At 38.3% G+C, this 24,595-nt stretch overlaps 1 protein-coding gene across 1 annotated transcript; it reads right to left on the reverse strand.

Moving 5' to 3' along the window:
• Positions 1 to 23,770, reverse strand: LOC131276757 (vomeronasal type-2 receptor 116-like). Its single transcript, XM_058290333.2, has 7 exons — positions 23,571 to 23,770; positions 18,321 to 18,612; positions 16,175 to 16,981; positions 15,221 to 15,448; positions 14,301 to 14,424; positions 10,431 to 11,343; positions 1 to 229 (listed from the first exon to the last, which is right to left on the reverse strand). Exons 1-7 carry the CDS (start codon positions 23,768 to 23,770, stop codon positions 1 to 3), a joined length of 2,793 nt encoding a protein of 930 aa, XP_058146316.2.
• Positions 23,771 to 24,595: the final 825 nt, after the last annotated feature.

Below are 24,595 nucleotides of genomic sequence, written 5' to 3' on the forward strand. Positions count from 1 at the left end.
TTACAGGTAGTTGATCTCTTCTTGGCGGTGAAGAGCGGCAGAGGCAGACTGTGTGATGGTCTGGAGGATCATAGTTGTGAGGACAAGTCGTGTCAGGGTGCTAGCAGCGGTGGTGGCGGCAGCGTCGGGAGTGGTGGAGACGTAGGCGAGGAAAACAGGAAGGCCAAGGTCTCCATGGGCGCGAGAAAGGCCAATGTTAATGGGACGGGGCAACCTGGGGCAGCCCAATCTGCAATGCAATGGGGGTTCAAGCAAAAAAATAAAAGGGGGAAGTGGGCGAGGGACGAGAAAGGATGTTTTGGATGGCTGAGAAGAGGAGTGAGGTTGAGACAGGAGGAAGCTCCGCAGAAGTATGGGGAGGCAAAAGCAGAAACGTTATTAGATGCTAGAAAGCAGGCCGCGGGCCAGGGAAAGCGGGTTGCGGGCCGTTTTGCGGGCCTGGAGCTGCTTGAGAGTGATGGCGGCTTGGGGGGCCGCGGTTACAGAAGACTTGGGGTTGTTTCAGAGAGATCTTACACCGGTGAGTGTCTAGGAGACCGGTGAGGGCCCGAACTTGTGGGGCTTGCTTAGCAGATAGGATGTTACCCATTGCTAATGGCCTTTTGGAGCCGATAAGAAAAGGGGCCCTTACCTTGAGAGCGCGGCGATGGGAGCCGAGGTGCGCGGTGAGACGAGGGGTCAGAGCCAGTGGGGCTCCGATGGTGGTCGCGGGCCAAGAGAAGGCCCCGATGAGGGGAGGGCGGGACGATGAGCAGTGGAGCAAGGCAAAGGGGAGCAAGCGCAGAGGGGAGGAGGCAGAGGTGAAGACAGGGGTGGAGGTGCTCAGGCACGCGCTCCTGAGAGTTTTATTGGCGCCTCTTAATCATAGCGGGTCGGTATAAGCCCCCGACATGGAAGGAGAAAGCCATCCAGTGATTCTCCCAGACCGTCGTGGATCATATGAGGTCACCAAGGTTCAGGAGCAGCAATGCAGAGTGAAAAGATAGGGGTGAGAAGAGAGGAGAGCGTAGGGCTATGGTAGGGTTACTTCAGATGTGCAAGCGCATGCTCCCGAGAAATCCAAGGCTCCTCTTAATCATAGCGGGTCGGTATAAGCCCCCAACATGGAAGGAGAAAGACATCCAGCGATTCTCCCAGACCGCCATGGATCGTATGAGGTAGCCAAGGCTCAGGTAGCAGCAATGTTGCACGAGAGAAGTCTCAAGGTGAGAAGAGAGGAGGGCGTAGGGCTGTGGTAGGATTACTTCAGACGTGCAAGCGCGCGCTCCCGAGAAATCCAAGGCTCCTCTTAATCATAGCGGGTCGGTATAAGCCCCCGACATGGAAGGAGAAAGCCATCCAGCAATTCTCCCAGACCGCCGTGGATCATATGAGGTAGCCAAGGCTCAGGTAGCAGCAATGTTGCACGAGAGAAATCCCACGGTGAGAAGAGAGGAGGGGGGTTGGGGCCGCCAGGTTATGGAGTGAGGCTGTGGTGGAGTTGCCTTGCCCCACGTTGGGCGCCAACTGCGGCGGCTTGCTAGGTCGGTAGAGGTGGGGTCTGGCTGCGGACGAGGGGTCGGTCCAGCTCTGGACGAGGGGTCCGTCCCGCTTGGGACGAGGGGTCGGTCCCACTTGGGACGAGGGGTCGGTCCGGCAGCAGACGAGGGATCGGTCTCACAGGGGTTGCGCGGTTTTGCTGACGGGGTCGCCCGGCAAAGCCGGCGACGAAGGGGTCGCCCGGAGAAGCAGGCGACGAACTGGGGACAAGGGAGGCCAGGCCCTTGTCGGGGGCTCTCAGGACTGGAGGGCGCATGGCAGAAGAACTACCGCAGAGACAAGGTAAACACGCAAGTCCACTTTATTGAGGGAGAGGCAACAGTTTTATAGGGGCTGGGGAAGGCTGATTAGTCGAAGCCACGCCCTGTTCTGATTGGTTGCCGGCGAAAGGTTAGTGGGCGGTACTGGACGGGGGGAGGGGTGGTGGTTAGGGATTGGCTGTCGCTGTTGCTGGGGGAAGGGGCAGGGTTTAGGGATTGGTGGCTGCTGTTGCTGGGGTGGAGGGCAGACTGGATTTTTCCGCCCACGCCTGGCTGTTGCTGCTGTCGGGGGAGGGGAAAAGGGCAGACTGGATTTTTCCGCCCACGCCTGGCTGTTGCTGCTGTCGGGGGAGGGGAAAAGGGCAGACTGGAATTTTCTGCCCTGCGCCTGTGCAGGGAGAAGGAAGAAGAAGGGTGCCGCCCCACAAGGCATCAGGTGGCGCCATCCGGGAGGAGGGGCGGCCGCGGAAGCATGGCTGCTGAGAAGGGGAGACCCGAGGGCACTCTGTGCCCATGCCGAGCTCCCTTCAGGGGTGGCGGTGAGTCCGACCAGCCACCCTATTATGGGGGCAGTGGCTTGGCCTGCCGCGGCTGCTCCCCCACCAGGCCAGCAAACCACACTTCAGCCCGAGGGGTGACCGCATCGGGTTATTTTAGTTTTTAATAATTCTCATGTCTTTGTACTTCTCAGATTATCTCATTTTAAATATCTTTAAATTCTGTGATGCTTTCTACTGCCAGCTCCAAGCTTCCTTCTGGCAATTAAATATGTAATTTAAATGTCAAGAATTTACATTCTTGGAATATCACTAATGCATATAATTTGTATCTCTTTGCATTTTTCATCAGCTATTTATATAAAAAGGTCTTCTTTGTATTTTTCCTCTCCATCCCTTATGAGGAGGGCAGAGTAGGTTTTTCTTGAATAAAACTTAATTTCATGATTTTTTTTACCAAAAAAAGCAAATTTTTTATAATATTTAAGCTATATGTCTTCCTAGTAATATAACAGAATGAAAATATTTATATAATCATACAATGGAAACATAAAAGTGTTTATGTAAGCAATTAAATCAAACCTATGAAAATTATTTTACATGAAGGTGCACTTGTGACCCTACTTCCTTTCCTGGCCTTGTATTTTTTTAAAGCCTTGCTCTGGGCTTTTCACACATTTGCAGCCACTATTAAATGCTTTTGTCCATACCGTTCCTCAAAATATACTTGTTTGTTTATGTAATTTATTCAGAAACCTTAATTCTTGTTTAGTTTTACCATTTTTAGTTTTCTGGTTTCTCATTTAAATCTGCATTAAGAATCTAGAAAAATTGGATGCAGTATTTTCTACTCACTCCTTGCATCTGTATGTAAAAGTCTGGCAAAATGGTATACGGTGCTACTTGTAAATAATAACATTTCATATTGCCATATTTTAACAAAATTTTAAAGAGTTACCAAGGGTTTATTTCAAGAGATATTTTATATCTAACCCTGCATTATATGACTTCACATTCTATGAAAATCCAAATATAACAAATAAGATAAATTTTGCAAATGCATGTATTTTTATTGTATTTTTTGAAAATATATATACCACAAAAAAAGTTACATTAAAAAATGTCAGAGGTTCCCACATACCCCACACCTCATCACCACCAATCCTCCCATATTAACCTTCTTCATCATTGTGGCAGATCCATTTCATTTGGGGAATATATAAGATGATTTTTAATAATTCATAAATAAATTGTGATTTTTTAGAGCATTCATGCAGAAAATACAGGACTTCCCTACAGCAACCCACCTCCAGTCTCTCCCATTGGTGTGAAACATTGATTACAACTGATGATAGCACCGTTTTATAATGTCCTGTATTTTAACAGTAGTAATGAGGGAGTCTATGTTCTAGACACCTAAAAATAATTACATGAATTACTTCGTTTAAAACACCCAATAGGGAGGCAGACTTGGCCCAGTGGTTAGGACATCCGTCTACCACATGGGAGGTCCATGGTTCAAACCCCGGGCCTCCTTGACCCGTGTGGAGCTGGCCCATGTGCAGTGCTGATATGAACAAGGAGTGCCATGCCACGCAGGGTGTCCCTGAGTAGGGGAGCACCACGCGCAAGGAGTGCGCCCTCTAAGGAGAGCCACCCAGCGTGAAAGAAAGTGCAGCCTGCCCAGGAATGGTGCTGCACACGCGGAGAGCTGACACAACAAGATGATGCAACAAAAAGAAACACAGATTCCCTTGCCATTGACAACAACAAAAGTGGGCAAAGAAGGCATAGCAAATAGACACAGAGAACAGACAACTGGGGTGGGGGTGGAGGGGAGATAAATAAATAAATCTTAAAAAAAAAAACCACCCAATAAAAAATGCCTGTGAAATATTTCCCATGGTTGTTATTATTAGCAGCCTATAATTTCCTTTTATTAAACATGCCATATATTAGTTATAATTCATGAAAGAACATTCTTATACTTGCACTATTAATTGTAGTCTTTTGTCTACAAAAAGGCTCACTGTGTTCCATGTTTTATCATAAAATCTTTTACTTTTTTTTTTCGAATAGCCTATGCAAACTAAAGTTTTGCCTTTTACCTATATAATTCACTGTTGTTAAGTATACTCTAAATCATTATTTGCTACCAAAATGACAGCCTTTTTAACAAACAGCTCCCACTCCTCTTGTCAATTTTCCAATGGCCTTCCTTGTTCTTAGCATAAAGATCAAAGCCTTAAATGAACTACACCATCAGTACAATCTGACCAGGGGCTATCTCAACTCACCTCTTCTCCCTCCTCATTAATTTCCAGCGATTTTATTTTCATCCTGTACATGACAATCTCATGGCCTATGCTTAGGATATCCTGATGTTCATAATTATCTTTTCTACTTGTCTTCCCCTTTCCCCTGCCTACTCCTAAGTGCCAGTTTCTGCCCTACTTCAGCTCATTCTCCAGGTACCTTCTCTTGTTTGTCTTTTTCCTTTATTTGCTGTAGCTAGGTGTATACATTCCCCTCCATTCTCTCATTGCACCCTCAATTTCCCTTCACAGTCCAATGCCATACATCATCTTTTCAACTACATACATGAGGACAGCTTGAGGATCTATTGTGTTCACTTATGTATATACACAAGACACAATACTTTAAAGATACTAATATCATATATGTTGAGTAAATGAAGGAATGTATGCACTCGAAATGCATACATAACAAAATTATTACACATTACAAATTTATTCAACTAATATATTGATGTCTATTATTCACCAGGCCATGTGCGCAGAAAACATTTCCTCTGAAGATTTGGGGATTTATACTCATAAGTTCACTTTTGAGAGTGATGCCTTATGATTCAATAATACTGTATTGGGAATATAATCATGTTCACTTAAATTAGACTCAAAAGAAATCTGATCGCAACTTCCATTTTAGTAATTTTTACTAAGCAAATGTATTCATTTAAAAATGTTTCAGGTGAGAGAGGTGTGCAAAAGTGGATTAAGATGATACCTAAAATGAATAAATCTGAGATCTTTACACTGGCCACCTCCACCACCCACACTCATGTGGAAAGACAACTTACTCACCCAGTCCATGCTGGGTTGATGAGCTACTGATTTCTGCCTGCAGTTGATCACCCTACCTGTAGTGATGGGATCTTGCTCTGGTTCTTGGTGCAGAACATAATTAATGTTTATTTATTAGCTTAGTCTATATCTCAACTGTGAGAACCTCCAGTGCTAGGAGTGTTGGAGTGCTTATCCATGCACTATCTATACTAGGAATGATTTTTCATTTCTGGGATTATTCATTTCTATCTGAGTCCAAATCCTGCAGTTATAGAAACAGAGATGAATATCTTTGATAAGTGGTTCACAAGTTCCCCAAAGGTGTCAGACAGGATGCTTTGCTCTAAAATTATGGTGACCTTGAACATATTTGCTTATGATTTGTGACTTTAATAAAAGCCCTATTTTTTTTAAAGTTCTGTATTTTTCCCCCCATAGAAAACATTTTGCACATTGTGGCACACGTTGTACAACAGTGCTCAAAAGAATATAGTTTATCATTTTGGTATAGGCAAAATAGTACATGAAGAAAGTGATAAGACCTTTTGAACCACCTCTTCTTACTGATGATGAGGATGAAGGAAAAATGAAGGGATTAATAAAAAATTTCACTTAAGAGTAGATATTGCTTACTGTTCCTACAACTAATTTGCTGTGATTTGGGGACCAGTTACCTCATCTGTAAGACAAAGGGTACAGATTACAGCATCCTTTTGCTCAGATTCAGACCAGTGATCCTGATACTTGCTGGAAGTAAATTAAATACATAAAATATAGGAGGAAATATACTAAAATATTCCCTGGACTCAATACTTCCTGAGAATCTTAGAAGTTTACCAGATGATTTCAGATATCATTCTACTCTTTCATTTTTAATTCTATTTATTCTCTTCCCAGAAGCACACATATGGAGATGGATAAAACAGCCAATTCATTTGAAAAAAGAAGTAATAGATCAGTCTAAAAATTATAAGCTGTTTATTGTCATCACCTGGTTCTTTTCTTCATTTTGAAAAGGAAAAGATTTCACTTTTAGCCATTCTAGTGGGTTAGAATATATTGTGGTCATCAAGGCTTTTAATATATCAAGCTAATTTATAAGTACTGTTGGTCATTTTATATGATAAATTGCAAATTTTTTTCAAGTTTTATCCATTTCTGATGTGGGCTGTTTGGAGGTATTCAGCATATATTAATGCATCAGGGAGTTTTCCAGGTATATGTATTAAGATTATTTTCTCCTAGACTGTGGACACTTTATTTTATACAGTGCTCTTTGTTTTGTTTTTAGCTCTTATTGCCATAAGGATTTGTTCTTAATAAAACAGACAAGTTATTTAATTTGTGGGTGTGATATAATATGATACATGCAGACATGCTCTTCAACAACATTTCAGTACAATTAACATATTGGTATTAACACCATGGTTGGAATTTTAAAATGAAATAATGTATATGCTTTTAAAAATCGTTGACTAGCTCCCAATATCTAGGTGAGTCTTATTCCAATTCTAAAACCACAGATTTTGAGGGAATTGTTTCTTTCTCATTGTGCAGAAAATAGGTGATTGGGTGCTATCAAACTGACCTACACACCTGGCATCAGCTCTTTTGTCTTAAACTATTAGAATATTCCTTTCTACCTAGTGCAGTCCATGGGTCAAAAATGAGCATGTGACCCAATTTTAGCAATGGGAGTAAGTACATTTCAAGATTGATGGAGAAGATATAATTTATATATGCAATCAACTTCATTCTTCTACTAAAGCAAATTTAAGTTCTGTTTTCTATTGTTTGAAACCAAAAGAGATCCAAGTTATGCAGTGACCTTATATAATTATGATAGCATGCATAAGAGCATCACAGGGTCTATCTTTATAAAGACAGTCAACAGTTAGACTGATTTTATTTTAGATATTCTGTATCTTCATCCTCTATTTGCTCACCCGTTCAGTGTTATCATCTCACTCTACCTTCATTCAGTTTCTCTATTTATCAGTTGTACTAATCTCCTTCTATTCCTCTATGTAGTCCTTTGTCCATTCCTCTCTCTTTCCATCTTTTCCTCCATTCATTCATCCATCAAATCATTCCAACATTTTCCCTTTGACTCTCTCTCTCCATTCATCCATCCCTCTATCCAGTCATTTCTTCCATCCATTCATTTAACAAACATTTTTATTCTCATTTTTATGCTTAAAAATCCAATAAGGATAACACTAGAAAGAAAAATTATAGGCTAATGTAAATTTAAACAAATACAATAACACTTCATGCAAATTTACTCCAGTCTAATAGAAGAACATCACAGAATGGCCCATTAAAGTTTTTCTCAATAATTCATATTAAGTCTTATTAATGAAATTTTTTAAGTTAACAGGTAAAGGAAAAAATATACACTGTGAGGAAAGTCAAAAATATATTGTCCAAATCATTATAAACGTCTGAACAATCTAGAATGAAAGAAATAGTTTTTTTATCTTTAATGGTTATGATAAAACAATTTGCCATAGTCACCGTAGGTGATCATGAAATCTTTGACAAATTTTCCACTTAAGACATGAGAAATAGATGGAGTTCCATGAGCAAGTCTAAGACTACACATCATATTAAACAAATAAAGAAATAAGAGAGATAAAGAATTGGAAAGAAAAGGAAAGGAGAATTTGCCTAAAGAAATATGTGAACCAAGAAGTAAGAGAAATAATGCTTTTTGTATACAATATGAATAACCTTTGAAAATGTAGCAGAGATAAAAAAGACCTTCATATTACGTACAACAAATAGGAGAATTTATTACCCTTATATGTATTTATATATATATGCAAAATACACATATATACCTAAATTATCAATGAATGGTGATGAGTAGAGGAGAGAATGGAAAGAGATAGCCAAACCCTGAGAGAGAAAACTTGCCCGTTGCAAATATATGAGCTTTCCCAAAATTAATCAATAACTTAAATATATTACCAGCCCAAATCTAATAGTATTTTAATATAGCTTCTGACAAGCCATTTCCAAAGGTCAAATGAAAGAAAATAAACAAAAACAGTCTTAGGTACCAACACCATTCCTCCTTACTTAAGGAGTTGTTTTTTCCCATCATGATTTCCTGGAGGAGAAGGCTGGAGAATGGATGCAGATGGGCAAACAGAAAGTATACAGCACAGTACTTAATTAATTTTAGTGCTTGTCCTTCCTCTTCCAGTTGCATTTTTTCTCATAAAGCAGTATTTATGTAAATTTGAAAAATTAATCCATAAGACTTTTTCAAAGAACCTCACTTCAAAAGGCAGTCATCAATTTGTTGGATCCACATAGCACTTTATATTAGATAAGCATGACAGGTGGTATTATATTGAAGTTTAGGAGATTAAGAGAATTTTCAAAGAACAAATAGGGTCTAGGCTTATAAAACAGGCCCATTACATTTATGTGAAATCTCAGAGATACAGATCTTGAAAAAGGCTATTTGAAAATGAACAATCTGAGTAAGATGAAAGGATCTTGAACCACTGTATTTCCATTGGGCAGAATGTTGCATCTCCAAAAATGAATTTGATTTTATTTACAAGAGTTCTTACCCTACATTACCTCTTTCCTTCCTTCCTTCCTTCCTTCCTTCCTTCCTTCCTTCCTTCCTTCCTTCCTTCCTTCCTTCCTTCCTTCCTTCCTTCCTTCCTTCCCTCATTCATTCCTTCCCTCCTTCCTTCCTTCCTTCCCTCCTTCATTCCTTCCCTCCATCCTTCCTTTCATCATTCTTTCCTTCCTTCCTTTCTTACTTCCTTCCCTCCTTCCTTCCTTCCTCCCTCCCTCCCACCCTCCCTCTCTCCCTTCTTTTCTTACTTTCTTTCTGACTTTCACTTTCCTCCTTCTCTCTCCATTTCTTTCCTCAATATTTACATTCTTGGCTAATAAAAGAGAAAGAGAAATTCAACACAATGTGGTGGAAAATGATTCAAATCCTTTGATCTACTTGCTAAGGCTGAGAATAAAATTTGATTCTGAGTTAATTGATACTAGTAAGTAATTCAATTCTCAATAATTGCAAAAGAAGAATATGTTATTTTCTCAGAAAAAAATGTCAGATATTCTTAGAAATCATCTCTAAAATATGTTCTCAATTAGGACCTCTAATTTAAGTAAGATTCTGAATTGCAAAGTGAATCATAAGTTTTACAACTAATAAAATGGAATAATATGCCATGATTATTTCTTGAAATCAGAGTAAACCATTAAACACACTGCATTTCAGAACCTAATGCTCAGCCCATAAAGCTTTCTGCATTCTCTATACGATCAAACCTGGAATCTACAGAAGCTAGAAAGGAGAACACAAATCCCATTTTTTTTAGATCATTCCTCCCTACAATCAGCATTTCTGCCAGACACGCTTTTGAGTCGCTTAGACATATTGAGGTTATTCTCTCCAACAAATCCAGAAATGGTGCAGTAATTATGAAGGAAATGTACTATCAATTATAAAATACAAGTGGTAATCATACTGAGCATAGTAAAATATTGTGGTATTTGTTCAAGAGGGGAAAAGTCAAATAAATACATTAGCAAGTTCAGAAAAATGAGTTGTTTATATATAAGAATCTATTATTCTTAAAATCTGGTCATGGAAAACTGGGAGATAATAAGGAATAGTCCATAAATGGTATTGGATCACTAAGACTACCATAAAGAGATGAAAGAAAGGAAATATTGATAGTGTTTATAAGGGAAATTAGGAAAACAGAAGTGCAAAACAAAGTGGGAGAATATGTGTAAATTAGGTAATTACACACAAAATTAATGCAAAGTACCCATCTTCATGAGTGTATTTGATATGAGGAAACAAAAATATAATTTAAAGTTAAAAATGTAGATGGCTGAAAGATGTGTTCCTGAACACTTTGAGAGAATGTAGGAAATTCATGTGTTAATTGAGGATAAATTACATTATATTTTTATCTAATACCTGAATGCAAGCATGGAATAGATTTTCATCAGTCCCCCTATTTGTTTTAGGAACCAAATGAGATAAAACTTAAGAAGACTTATTTCCCCCAGAATGTGTTTTATTCCATAACCCATGGTGAGTGTTCCTATCTGGCCTTAAGAAAATAATATAGCACTTTGGGGCAAAGATGCAGCCTAGTAATCCAGCACTGGAGGCCAAGATGGAGAAGATCTCCACAGCTGCCATGACCTTCCCCTTGGTGCTGTGGTAGACAGGGAGGAAAGTGACCCAAACACTGCAGAACACCAACATGCTGAAGGTCAAGAACTTGGCTTCATTAAAGGTGTCAGGCAGGTTCCTGGCCAGGAAAGCTACAATGAAGCTCACAAAAGCCAGGCAGCCCAGGTATCCCAGGACACAGTAGAAGGCAATGGCTGAGCCCTTATTGCACTCGATGATGATATAACCAGGCTCAGAGTGTGCATCTTTATCAACAAATGGGGGAGAGTTTCCCAGCCAGATGCCACAGAGTGTCATCTGGATCAGGGAGCAAATGGGAATAACAACGTTTGGTGCCCCTGAAACCAGCCACTGCCTCATTCTTCTCCCTGGAGCAGTGACTTTGAATGCCAGAACCACAGTGATTGTTTTGGCCAAAACAGTGGACACAGCCACAGTAAACACAATTCCAAATGTGATTTGTTGGAGGATGCAGATGGCTGTGTTTGGGCAACCAATGAAGAGTAAGGAGCAGAGGAAGCAGAGCTTGAGGGAGATGAGCAGGATGTAGCTGAGGATCCTGTTATTGGCCTTGACTATGGGAGTTTCTCGGTATTTCACAAAGACCCCAAGAATAACAGCAGTGAGAAAAGAGAAGCAAAGAGCTGTGCAGACCAGAGCCATCCCCAAAGGGTCTCCATAAGCCAGGAAGGTCACAGCTTTTTGGAGGCAGTGATTTCTCTCACTGTTTGCATGCTCATGATCTGCACACTTCACACACTCATCCATATCTGGTGAGAAAAGCAATGTGTCATCAGCTCATGTTCAGTAATTTTAACTTATTTATAAGTCCCTAAAAGAAACACATTGGGTAATTTTATCCATTTTTGTCAACTTGCATTGACTTCAAGAAAGTGTGTGTTATAATCTGTTTATTTTTCTCCCCTCAAACTTTCTCTTAGAGCTCTGACCTTCTTTCGACATTCAGACCTTCAATTGGATAGGAGTTGCTCTTTTCATTCAATGTTGAGTTTTCGTGCAGTTCTTCTTAAAACTTGTACACTGGTGAATAACATATACTCATAAGGGCATCTTTAGACATCCAGTACAAATATGATGTTCCATTACTGGGCCATAAGCTACTTAAATATTCATCTTTGTAAATAATGCCATCCACTTTTCCAACTAGTTACACTAGTTTAAACTCCAGCAATCAACATTCTTTCCAGTTCTACCATGTTGTCTTAGACCCTTGACGTGGATGTTGTTTAATTTTTGCTATTATGGGGGATGCTTGGAGCTTTTTCACTATGACTTTTGTTTGGAATTTCTTGGAGAGTAATTAATCTGAACACGAGCTCATATGTTCATTGCACATTTCAAGATGTTTTTGAGGAAAGAGCTTGTGCTCAAACCATGCCCTTTTTATTGCTGTATTTTCTGTCTCTCTTGTGCTTTAGTAAAAGCACTCTATATATGCTAGGAATGATTTCTCACTGGCTAGATCTATTTTACAGATTTTATCCAATTTAAGTTGTTCCCTTCTATTTCTAATTTGGTAAACAATGGTTTTGCTATTTATTTTTAAATATTGAATGGATGCTCACTTTTATTCAATGTTTTCCTGAATTTTTTTTGAAATGGTTTCTCCTTTTTGAGGTGCTCATGTACCGATTTATTTTACATAAAATAAACTTCATCACAATAAGTTCTTTATGTTATATAGCTGGATTTGGATTGCAGCTTTTCTTAACAGCAAATGTGAGTTTAGTGTCAAGAGAAAAATTGACCTAAATATTTTATTTCTTACAGCAATGTTATCAGACTTTGGTACCAATGTTAAGCTCTTCTAGTATAATTAAATGTGCATTTTTCCACATTTTCCTAATATCTGGAAAAGTTTGAGTAGATAAGGATTCTTTTTTCCTTGAAAGTTTGGATGCATTTTTCAGTGAAGTCATTGGTCCCCCAATTTTTTTAGTAGATATGTCATTTTAAACTATGGTTTAATATCCTAAGTAGATTCGAATATTTTCAGATTTTCCATTTTTCTTGGGACACTTAACCTTTATTTTTGGGGAAATTTTGAGAATTTCATTTAAATTTTCAAATATATTGAAATGAAGTTATTTTTAATATCCTTTATGATTTAATATTTCTGTACATACATCCCACTTTTAAGTCTTTTCACTATTTATTATGCAACTTTTTTATCATTATCTATCAATTTATCATTATCTAACAATTTGTCTTTCATTAGATTTAGCTTTGAGTTTTATTCTTTCATATTTGTCTTTTATTACATTTTCTTTTTATACTTATTATTTTCAGTCTTCCACTATCTTTATGTTTACTCTAATGTTATTATTTTAGCTCGTGATACTTAAACATCAGATTTTTTTACATTTAAATATGCATACTAATAATACATACATAGGTATATAAAATTTAACATTAAACATCATTCTCTGAGGATACCTTTAGCCTTATCATATAAGACATGAAATGTGGCAATTTCAATTTTAAACATTTCATAAATCCCATCATACTATTTACTTTAAACCATGGGTTATTTAATAGTGTATTTCTTAATCTCCAAATGTGTGGGAATTGACTTTGTAGATATACTATTCTTTTACATGTGCACATGGAGCATTTACTCAAACTTGCTTATAACCAATGTGTACATGAATCATTTTCCCAAGTTGACTAAATCCAGGTTATATCATTAGAACAACATGTTTCAAAAAGCTGAAACAACAGTAACCATTTCAGGGAATTAAATTGCATACTAATCACCAAAAGAAACTTAGATATTTACCACCATAGAAGTGATTCTATAACTTAATATCATGAATATGAATAATTTCAAGATGTTAATTATATTACGAAAAGAATATTAAAGACTATTCTACATCATATCTCAAACCCCATCCTCAATATTCTGTGTGATCCTGTCACACTGAAACTCTTTTCGGGTACTCTGAATCTCTGAATATTATATGCAGTGGTGGTTTCCTTTTCTTCATTTATAATAATTTGGCCAAGATTTTATTCCTCCCTTCACTCATTTTATATAATACTAAGTTCCTACCTCTCTGAAGAACCCATGAGACCCGTCCTCTCAATGCAGGTACGGGTCAATAGGTTCCTGTTCAAACATTTACTGCGTGCTTTAAGCATGGACCAAAAAAGTCTATGTTTTTCTCCCCAATTACCTGGGAACTTGAGGAGAGTGGAAACTAAAACTCCTCATTAAGGGTACGTTAGATCATCCTCATTTTGTACACAATAGAAATAAATATTTCTAAAATCATTCCCAAACATTCTGAGCAGCTGCTCTGTGTCATGAACAGTTTTAGGCACAGAAACTGAGGAAGGTCTAAACACATTACTTAAATATAATCTAAACAAGCTTTCACTCAATATGGAAATCAGGTACTTGTAACACCATGTACTAAATTCCAAGAGAGGGAGAAAAGGTGTATTAATTTGGTGGCATCAACAAAAGGGATTCCTAGAGACTATTTGGCCTTACATGTGTCTGAACAATGACTCAAATAAGCTAGTTCTGGGCAGAGAATTGGTGTCATTTCAAAGGGAAATATTTTTTATTGTAAAAATGAAATTACTATACAAAGGAAGGAAGAATTTTGTCTCTGTAGTTGTCCTCCAGATTCTTTCTAATACCTTGTATGAATTGGGGATATAAAGGAGATTTGGGGACTTTTTGTGGGTATAAACTTACCTGTCTCATTGGAAATCTCATTCTCTGGGCAGGGGGTGCAAAGAAAACAACAGGCAGCCTTTCCCTCCTGAAAGGTTTTCCTGAATCCAGGAGAACACTTCTCACTGCATACAGATTTGGGAGTCTGGGAAGAAATCAGAAACATGCTCTTAACAGTGAATCTTTAATTCATCAGTATTTAGATTGTTGGCATATTGGAGCACCAACAAATTTAAATTTCAAATACCGAAGTCAAATTAATTGATAAGATATCAGGTTTATAACATGGTATGAAATATAATAACTTAGATATGTATCTTTAAATAAATGTTTTCTTTTTCCATCCTTTGGATAGTAGGTGAGAAAATTTATCACGTGGAATGGTAAGTGGTTAAACTAATAATCTGGTCATGTACTTAGCTGGAAGGAGGGTATAAAGCCTCTGTGTTGGTTAGGTTAATGTATTAACACGGTCACTGTTTGGTAAAGTAAACTCTGGGCTAATTGTTATAAAGGATATTTATGGATGTTAATCATCATGTAATAAACTGCATAAATGAGGCTGATTACATGTACAATCCACCAGGGAGATTTCTGTCAACAATGAATAAGGTTTTTACAATCAGACTACCTTAAAACAGGAATTGATTTCAGGATTTGGAGAGAATTTCCCAGCTCCTGTTTGGACAGGCAGCGTCTCCTGGGAACTGATCAAGGGCCTTCATGGTACCTTCACTGGAGCCCCTGTTTTCAGCCTGCCTGCAGAATCTGGACTTGGCCATCCCCGTGGTCACATGAGGGAATTTTATTGAATCTCATACTATTCACAGATACCTCCTGTTGATTCTGTTTCCTTAGAGAAACTTGCCTATTACAATCTCCATGACAAGATTTTTGATATTTTGTTGTAATACTATGCATGGTAATTGGGTCCTACCCACCTCTGAAAATCCTATGGCCCATTCTATCACCTCCTCAGATATAGACAATTGTTGATCTCGTGGCACAGCTGAGTCAAATTGTCCTACTTTAACTTTAAGTCCAAAACCTTCTGGAAAATTCCAAAAGTTGAGAATGTCATAACTGGCTTCCAATTTCCTTTCATCATCAAAATACACTGGGTCACCAGCAGGATTGTGAAGTTGGATGTTCTTTAGAAATGGGTGAAGCTAAAAGAGACACACCTGTGAGGAAGTGGGTCCTCTGATCAAGGACAGATCACCAAGGTCAGAACATCCCTGATACTCTGTAATCCCTGCTTCCTAAGGCAGTTTTATTATTAACATTCAATTAAGTAAAAAAAAAGAAACCTTAAGGAGGACTAAAATGTCATAGCATAAAATATTAAGTTTCAGGGGAAAACTTCAAATACAACGAGAAGAAAACAATCTGTGAGTGTGGGATACAGACAAACATTATTAGAAGAATCATATCTAAACACTCTCAATTGCTAACTGAATTCTCCCCAAGCAAAGCCATCAATATCTGAGGAGCTTGCAGAATTAAATGATATAATTTATATACAGTATCTAACAAAGTGCCTAAAGCTAATTCAAAAACTAGTTTGTCCCTGCTGTCATGCAATTATTCAATGGAAGAGGTCTAGGTATTTTATATTAAAACTTTAAGTGGGCAGAAAGTTGAGGGCCTTAGTAACAAGAAGCATTGCCATTGACTAATAACTCCTTCCCTCCCTACCATTGGCACCTTCCTGTTCATTACCATTTCTGCATAGGCCTAGATTTACCTCCTAGACAGTGAAAAAGCAAATCATCTCTTGCACTTTTCAAGAGACAGCCCTAAACTTCCTGACTTGAGCATATGCTGCATTCCAAGAAATTTATGATTATGACATGTAGTGAAATACACATGCTGTTCAATGGAAGAGGTATTACCTGCCAAGGGTAAACCACCAGTCCGAATCCATTTTCCACTGACTGTATTTCTACTCGTTGAAGAAGAATTTCATGAAGGCTCTGAGCCACAGCATACACTGCATTATAAACATTATAACTTCCTTCATTCATGTCCTTGTCAAACTGCCACCAAGGCAGCAACTCCAAGGAGGCATTGGGAGGACAATTCTCCAGAGTGTTACAGTCAGATTCAGAAACCAAGCAATTAAAAGAGATGTACCACAATTTAGTGAGGTAAAAGTCTTCCGGGTATTTTGAAGGTTTAACTGTCTGGATGAAAGTTTTGAAACCAAGCATATCAGCAGTGTGGTGTGAAAAAATGAGGGCCCCATGGAGTGAGTCAAGTAAAAAGTTTCTCTCACTGGTGGTAAAATCCCACTGTGAGGTTGTAACCCAAACTTTCCCTAAAACTAAGAGTCTCCATCTCCAAAAGCTCAATCCCATTAGGGAGTCGGAGTCACCGTAAATGACAGTCACATTCACTGATGATTTTCTGATCTGGAAATGATATTGCCAGTCTTTTGAAGAATATGCCCTCTCAGTGACAGGGATCATTTCGAAGAAGGCTGCACAGACTCCATTTTTGTCCATCTCTGCTCTCAAGTCCCATAGAAACTTCACACCTCTCTTGTCTTCTGAGATGACTAGTCCCACCCAGTTCCAGCTGAAATGGAGCATCACTGAGACCATTGCAAGGGCCAGAGTTGTGTCCTTGGGGGCCATCTGATAAAGAGATGACCGCTTGCCATCATCACTCAGTTGTGGGTCATAGAGGCCAAAAGCAAGCTAAAGGTAGGCGTGAAAGAGCCGGTATGAGAAAGAAGATTGGTCAGAAGCACAAAATCAGCCCTGATGAATATTAAACAATGTATTATTTTTTATTAAATTGTCTTTTGTTTTTAAGATACATAGATCACATAGAATGTTACCTTAAAAAATATGAGATTCCCACATACCCAACACCCCAATCCACCACTACTCCTACATCAACAACATCTTTCATCAGTGTAGCACATTCACTGCATTTGGTGAATACAGTTCGGAGTATTGCTGCACCATGTGGATTAGAGTCTACATTGTAGTTTACGCTCTCCCCCCAGTACATTCAGTGGTTACGGCAAGATATTAATGTCCAGCATCTGTCCCTGCAATATAATTTTGGGCAACCCCAAGTCCCCAAAATGCCCCTACATCCCATCTCTCTTCCACTCTCCCTGCCCTCAGCAACTATAGTGCCCACTTTTTCCAGATCAATGCTACGTTTCTTCCATCACTAATAAGAATATTTCTGTAGTAGAATACCAGTAAGCTCACTCTAATCCATATTTTACTTCTCCATCCTGTGGACCCTGGATTGGTGAAATCCACTCCACTTCTATATCAAGAGGGCACTCAGATCTCACATGGTTGATGGATGTGATTCTCCTACTTTGAGTTGTAGGCACTCTCAATTCCTAGTTGTGGTGGTTGACCAACTTCAACCTCCCTGTTAGCAGACCTGGGTAAGTAGATACAACTCCAGGTACTGGTGCTCCTGAGGGCTATAGAGACACACAGGACTATGATCATGGCAGCTGACTCTGGAGTTCAGTGCCTTGTCAGTGGACCCTATTTTGGAATTTGTGTTCCTCAGTGTGATGGAGGTGGACTCAGATGTGACCTTTCTACACATGCCTCTTCTGTCACTTTTACTGCACCTGTGGTTGGCACTGGGGTTGGTGTATATCCAGGAGACTTGAACCTCAAGAAAGACCAAATTGCAGCTGGGCCCTGAGCCTCAGCAGAGTTGTAAATCCTACTCACTGGTTCATTAAACAATGTTTTAAACAGGAAAAAGGAAATATTTGCTCTTCTTACTTTCTAATAATCTCCCAATCCCTGAGAGCATATTGGCAGCTACTTGACCAGTCTCAATGGTCTAGGAAACTCCTTTGGCTCTTACTCACTTGGTTTCACATGTGTTCTAGAAAATGACATGTGAACATCCCATCATGTCACTGTGTACTGGCTGTACCCTTTGAGACATGTGTAAACACAATTCCTTCATTTGACCTTTTCTTTTAAGGTCCCTGAAATTAGCAAAGGAAACATTAATTTATCTTCCCTCCCATCTAATGAGGCTCACCTGTGGAATTTTGTAGAGTTCCAGCAGTGTCGCAATCTGGGCAGAAACTGCCCATGTTGTTCCTGTAAGGGCTGCTACAGACTTGCTCTCTTTCCTACAGGTGTAATTAGGAATGTCCTTGCCCAGCCCTGATTGCCATATGATGGGATTCTCCAATGTCCTCTGTTCACTGTGTAGTGAATTGTACAGATCAAATCCCAAAGTAATGTTGGGTAAAAGATGGGGGTTCCTGTTGATCTCTTCAATAGAAAAAACCAAGGCCAGAACATACTGGTAGTTCTTGGTCTGAAACCTGTATGGAATGCAAAGTTATATTTAGGCAGAAGACTCAAATCATGATTCTATTCAAAGTCAATAAAATGACCAAATTAAGGATGAACGCAAAAATGGACTCATTCTAGATTAGTGCTTCTGAAGCCTTGGAAATCAGCTAATCCTAAAAGAGTTAAAAAACATTGGAAGGCTATGACTGAATTTTGCATCTTTGGAAGAAGACGATACTGTTTACAAAGGAAAGTGTAATGAGTGAAAAAATTCATAAAGAATTTTTAATTTATTCTTTATATCAGGAAACAAGAATTATTTTTTCACATTAAAACATTATTAAATGGTTTATATAATAGCAGGATAACTGTCATGAGTTTAGAATAATTCCAACTGAAGGGTATATCTCTTCAAAAGTTCAGGTCCACAGCATAAGCAGAATTGGATGAGAGAGGCAGAGGGGCATAATATCTGTTTGGTGAGAAGTGTCCACAAGAAGACTGATAATCAATTAGCCTTAGGTTCTACCCCATCAAGTTGTGGACATGCCCTCTTCCAATGGTGACATACTGGGAAGAATGTCAGAGCACCGAATAGGAAGAATCATGCAAGGCAGGAATATTTGGGAGAAGAAAACTGATGAAGTGCAAGGTGATCCTTACCTATACCTAACAGGACTGGAAACACTGTAGTATACTAAAGGGAAAGGTGTCATGATGTCTAGAAAGTCTCTTAACCATTTCTTAATTAAAATATTACAATCCTAATAACATTAACAATTAATCTCAGATCTTCCTTTGTACTCCCTTCATATGACCCTTACTCTTTTCATCTTGTTGATTTGTGCACAGTTCCACTTCCTTTACTAATAGCCCCTTTTGCAGGACAAATGAAATTCCTTTCATATTTTTACCTGGCAACTGAATTTCCAAGAAGAACAAAAGTCTCCTGCATCCATTACAAACAGTCTTTTTCACAGGCTTGATTAACACACTAATAGCTATCGCTTACTGTACATTTCAACAGTTGGACACAGGTTTCCACATATGCTCAATCAATCAAACTTGTCAAATTTTTCAAACATAATTTATGTTTAGTAGATATATGCTGTCATTTTAGAGAGAAATCTTGAAATTTTTCACTATGGTGCCTTGTTTATACCTTGTTTCATTATGTATTTGTTTGAGGATATTATATATTTATAATAATTGCTATTTGTTTGTGAAGATTTGAACCTTTTTTTTATTATGAATGTACCTACCGCTCAATTCCTAAGGATGCATTTTATCCTCATCCAGATATACATATACTTACCTCTGGTTAATTATGGATTTAACTTTTGTAATCTAGGGTATCTTTAGAGCTACACAATTTGGCTTTCAAGTTTTCATTTTTCTTTATATGTGTCTTATAAACACATTTTACAAGGAAGTAGGATGGTATAGTCCCTATGGAAAAAAAATGAATTATCTAGTAGGAATCTCTTCTACAATATAGAAAAAGAAGGAGCACCATAGCCGTGACAAATCCCAAGCAGAAAATAATATGAAATAATCGTAAAAAAGTACTATTAGCGAATTAAGTAACAGTTTATCAGTCTTCACTTTTCTGCAATAATAAAAAAGTACACACTCAAATAAGTAGATGAAGCATTAAAGAACATTGAGCATCTAACTGAATGTATTTGTTTAGGAGAAGAGTATTTTCTTAATATGATTAAACACAAAACAAAAATGCACTTAAATTGAGAACTTAGACTTTGCTTAATGCAAAGATAGTGAATCAAAATTGGAGGTGGCTGAAGGTCAGGAATCGAAGGATCACCCCCACACAGCAGCTGATCAGCACAGTCTAATACTCTCCCCATTCAGGATCTGAATGAGCCAAAACCATTAGCCAAGTTTGCTGATGCAGAATGTCATATGCGTCATGTATTGTGGGATGCCCTGTGCTTGAAGAATCCCTGAACAAAAAGCATTACCTTTAAAATCAAGGTCAGGATGAGGTCTGTTAATTCCAGGATTGCCTTCTACCTTACTGGCATTGACAGCGTATTACTTAATGCAAGAAAATAACAGGCAAAAAAGAATGGAAAGAAAGGAGCAAACCACAATCTTGCTGGAAGCAAGAGGTTCACATGGGAAACCCAAGAGAAAATGTGAAAAGTATTTGTAATTGATAAGGAAGTAGTCAATCATATATAGACAATTCTTAACAATGTTTAAATATAATATCAATAATTTATTAAGCTTTATAGGAAACAGATATGGTAGCAGTTGATTAATAAAAAATTCTTAATATTAATAATGGTATAATATTGGGCAATTTCATTTATATATTTTAATACAAGTAAAAATTAATATAACTTGTAATTGATATTATTAAGACATATTTTAACAATAAATGCACTGTAAATTTACCTGTAAATCAATTTGTCTGTTACCTGTGAACAAGACCACAAAGCTCTACTGAGGAATGTAAATGTATAACAAACAGGGAAGTGGGTCTAATTCAGTGGTTGAGCACAAGCTTTCCATGTAAGAGGTCCCACACACAATCCCTCGTACATCCCCCAAAATATTACACCTACGTCAATAGTCTACAAATATTCTATAAAAGTTTAGTAGTATTATTATTGAATTAATGAAGTTTTCTAATAATGATTGAAGTAATGAATGCAGAAATATGTGATGATAACAAATATCATTGATTGCACACTTTTGATGAATTGTATGCTTCATGAATATGTATCAATAAAATTGATTGTTTAAAAAAAAGTTAGCAGAATTAGTAGATTCCCAGTTACCAGGGCTCAGAGGATGAGGTGAAGGAGAAGGTGGAATTATTTTTTAGTGGGCATGGATATATTCTTAGAGATGATGTACACATTTGGGTAATGGATGTTGGTGATGGCAGCACAATAATCATTTGGAATATTTGAGTGGTATATAAAACTATTTTTAAAAATCATTGAGACATTTATAACGTTAATGTTAATACAGTTTGAGGTTTCTGGAAATATGGTAAGTTCAGGAAATTATTGAAATAATTGAGAACACTAAGGGGAGAATATAACAGAGAAACCAATAATTGCAATATTTAATTAGGCACATTATTTTAAACAGAATGGGAATGGCATTGGAAGACATGGATATATCAACAGGACAGAACAGAAAATGGAGAACCAATCTGTGTTTAAGTGACTATTTCACGCATTATCAAGCTGGTCTTGGAATAATGAACTGTTTCATTAGTGATGAAAGTATATAATTTTGGAATATAAAACGAAGTAATCTACTACATACTTGAGGCAAAATCTTTCCAGTTCTCAAAGGAACCACAAAGTAGTAGAATAAGCACATCTATTTATCAACCTGTAGATTAGGGAGACATGGCCAGAAAGGCACTCAAAATAAAAGAAAATATATCTAAATTTTACTTTAACTGAAATTTCATGTTGTTTTATATTTAAAGATATTTTATGGAAAAATATTTAAAGCTAGCAACAATAAATGATGAAATGAATTTTTAATGAAAATGCTCTTGTTAATTCCACTAACAACAATATTCTTAAAAAGTGAGAAGCCCTAGATGTGAATAAAAAAATGTCCAAAGCCCTGAAAGGCAAATCGCCACCCCTGAGGTGGTTTCAGTGGATAGCAGAGTGTAAGAAGAAAAGCAGTTAGTGCCTCCTCTTCTGTCAGGCATTACACCACTCTTTCCCTCAGCCTTATAGGGTTCTTAAAGCAAGTTGGGACAGATGAGAAAATCTGGCCATCTACCCCAGGAAATTCAGCTCAAAATGTCCCTGAATGAGCCAAGCTATACTCCTGCATTAAAAGGCAGCAATCAGCAGCATCCTTCAGAATGAGGTGTGCGCATCAGTCATTGATGACAATGGGACAAATATATTTTGGAAAATTATGGAGAGGAAATAAGCAGGGATGCATTGGAGGAGTATTAAAGAATGGAAGAGATAGGCAGACAATATCCAGAAATGTAAAGACAGAAAATTTAGTTGCAAAGTCCTTCGAAGGAGAAAGAGGTCCCAAATTTCTAACCCTTCCATCCCCTGTCAAAATTTTGTGGAACTGCTTGCAAATTATATGCTTCAGGCACTTTCAAAAAGCATTAACACATCATTTTACTGAGTGAAGTCCCCTCTTCTCACATGAGCAGAAACTATCTGCTGGAATCTCCTGAATTTCTTTTTATCAATTTTTTTGAAACATGATCCCTTGAATTGTCACTTTATCAATTCATTAATTACACCATCAGATATAGAACTGGCAGTCACAGAAATCTAAAAACGGAGGTAGTTTAAATGCCCCCATGAAACAGAATCAAGCTGCAGTTGAAAATAGCTCACAAAGCATTCATCTCTTATACCTGGTCAGGCAGCCTGTTCGAGGAGGCATGAATGAAGCATGAGAGGTGATGATACAGAGATATTTCAAACAGTAGCCAGATGCCGACAGTAAGAAATCTGACCATGCATGGGGGACACAGATACATACCTGGGTCATTTTGGTAAGAATATTTGTGACTATCCTCATGGGGAAAGAATAATTAGCAAACCCTTGTTTGGGGAACAGACATTTACCTGAAAACTTTTAGCCAAACTCTAATGCCAAAGGATAGGTTTTCTAAGACATAACACTTGATCCACTGCTTGTGGCAGCAGAGTCAGGAGGAAAGGCAAGGAGAGTGGAGCTTTTTGGAGAGGGCTGTCTCACTTGGATTTCAGCACTGGAAAAGGGAAAGTCATGGAAACTAAAAGGAAGAAAAATAGAATATTCTCATTCCCCTTTCAAAGAAAAAATAGCAGTGGGAAGAAAAAAATAAATTACTCACATTCTGGGATGTGGGTAGCAGGTGCGAATGGGAGGGCAGGTAATGTGGAGAATGTTGATTGAGCCATCAGCAAATTGCCTAGGCAGCATTCAACCAAATAACAATGCAGAAAATGAATGAAAAAGCACTTACTGCTGTAAATAGACTTCCTTTTTAGGCTGGGTGATCCCATCATTTGTTAGAAATGTATAAAGGGGGAAAAAGCCACCTATAATCAGATCGCCATCCTTAAATACACTGGGTTTCATTCTGTGGAAGCAGGTAGGATCAGTTAATCGCCATGCAGAGAGGGGAAGCTGAAGGAGCAGGAAAATAAAAATCAGTGGGTACATCGCAGAAGTGTCTCCAAGAATCACAGCCAAAGCTTTACATGTGTGCAAAGTATTCATCAGGCAGAGCTGAAATGGAACCTGTAGCCACAAACAGATATGTGTATAGGTATAGATATAGATATAGATATAGATATAGATATAGATATAGATATATAGATAGATATACCCATATATGTGTGTGTGTGTTTGTGCAGGATATTATTATGACCTGGAAAGGGGAATCTGATTTCTCCAATGACCTCTTTTTGCTAAGCTTTTCCATATCTTCAAAGACAATAGGGTGAACTGAACATATTTTGCCCTTAGGCTCTGCATCTGAGGTCCTGTGCCCAGGTGAAAATCAATGGTTGAAAACATGTTTGGATTATCCTCTTCACCCATAGGTGCTATGATTTCATCAATAAGCCTCCAGGGGCCACCTCCTCTCCAGGAAGTTTTAGCCTAAACCTTGTCAGTGCAGCAGGTGTAGTCAATGAACTAGTGTCGATCCCATCAGAAAAATGCTGTGTCATGAAGGACTTATGCTGGGCAAGTTTTAGGAAGAGCATCCTGGGATCATGGACTCCAGAGTCCGTAGAGATGGGCATCCTAGAATACATAGGTCCCAGTGTAGCCACACAACATATACTATATGGCAGACCCAAGTCTGCCTGCCTTTCATTTGATCAGTGTCACCCACATGGCAATGTGTCTGTGCCTGGATAAGAGACAGTCATGCTAAAATCAAAACTCACAAACCAGTACCTGAAGAACAATGTAGAAATAAATGTGCATTTTGAATTACTAAAATTGACACATGTATTTACACCTCAGTCCTTATAAACC

The sequence above is a fragment of the Dasypus novemcinctus genome, chromosome 30 (assembly GCF_030445035.2).
Source record: "Dasypus novemcinctus isolate mDasNov1 chromosome 30, mDasNov1.1.hap2, whole genome shotgun sequence".
In the NCBI taxonomy this organism is placed as follows: domain Eukaryota; kingdom Metazoa; phylum Chordata; class Mammalia; order Cingulata; family Dasypodidae; genus Dasypus; species Dasypus novemcinctus.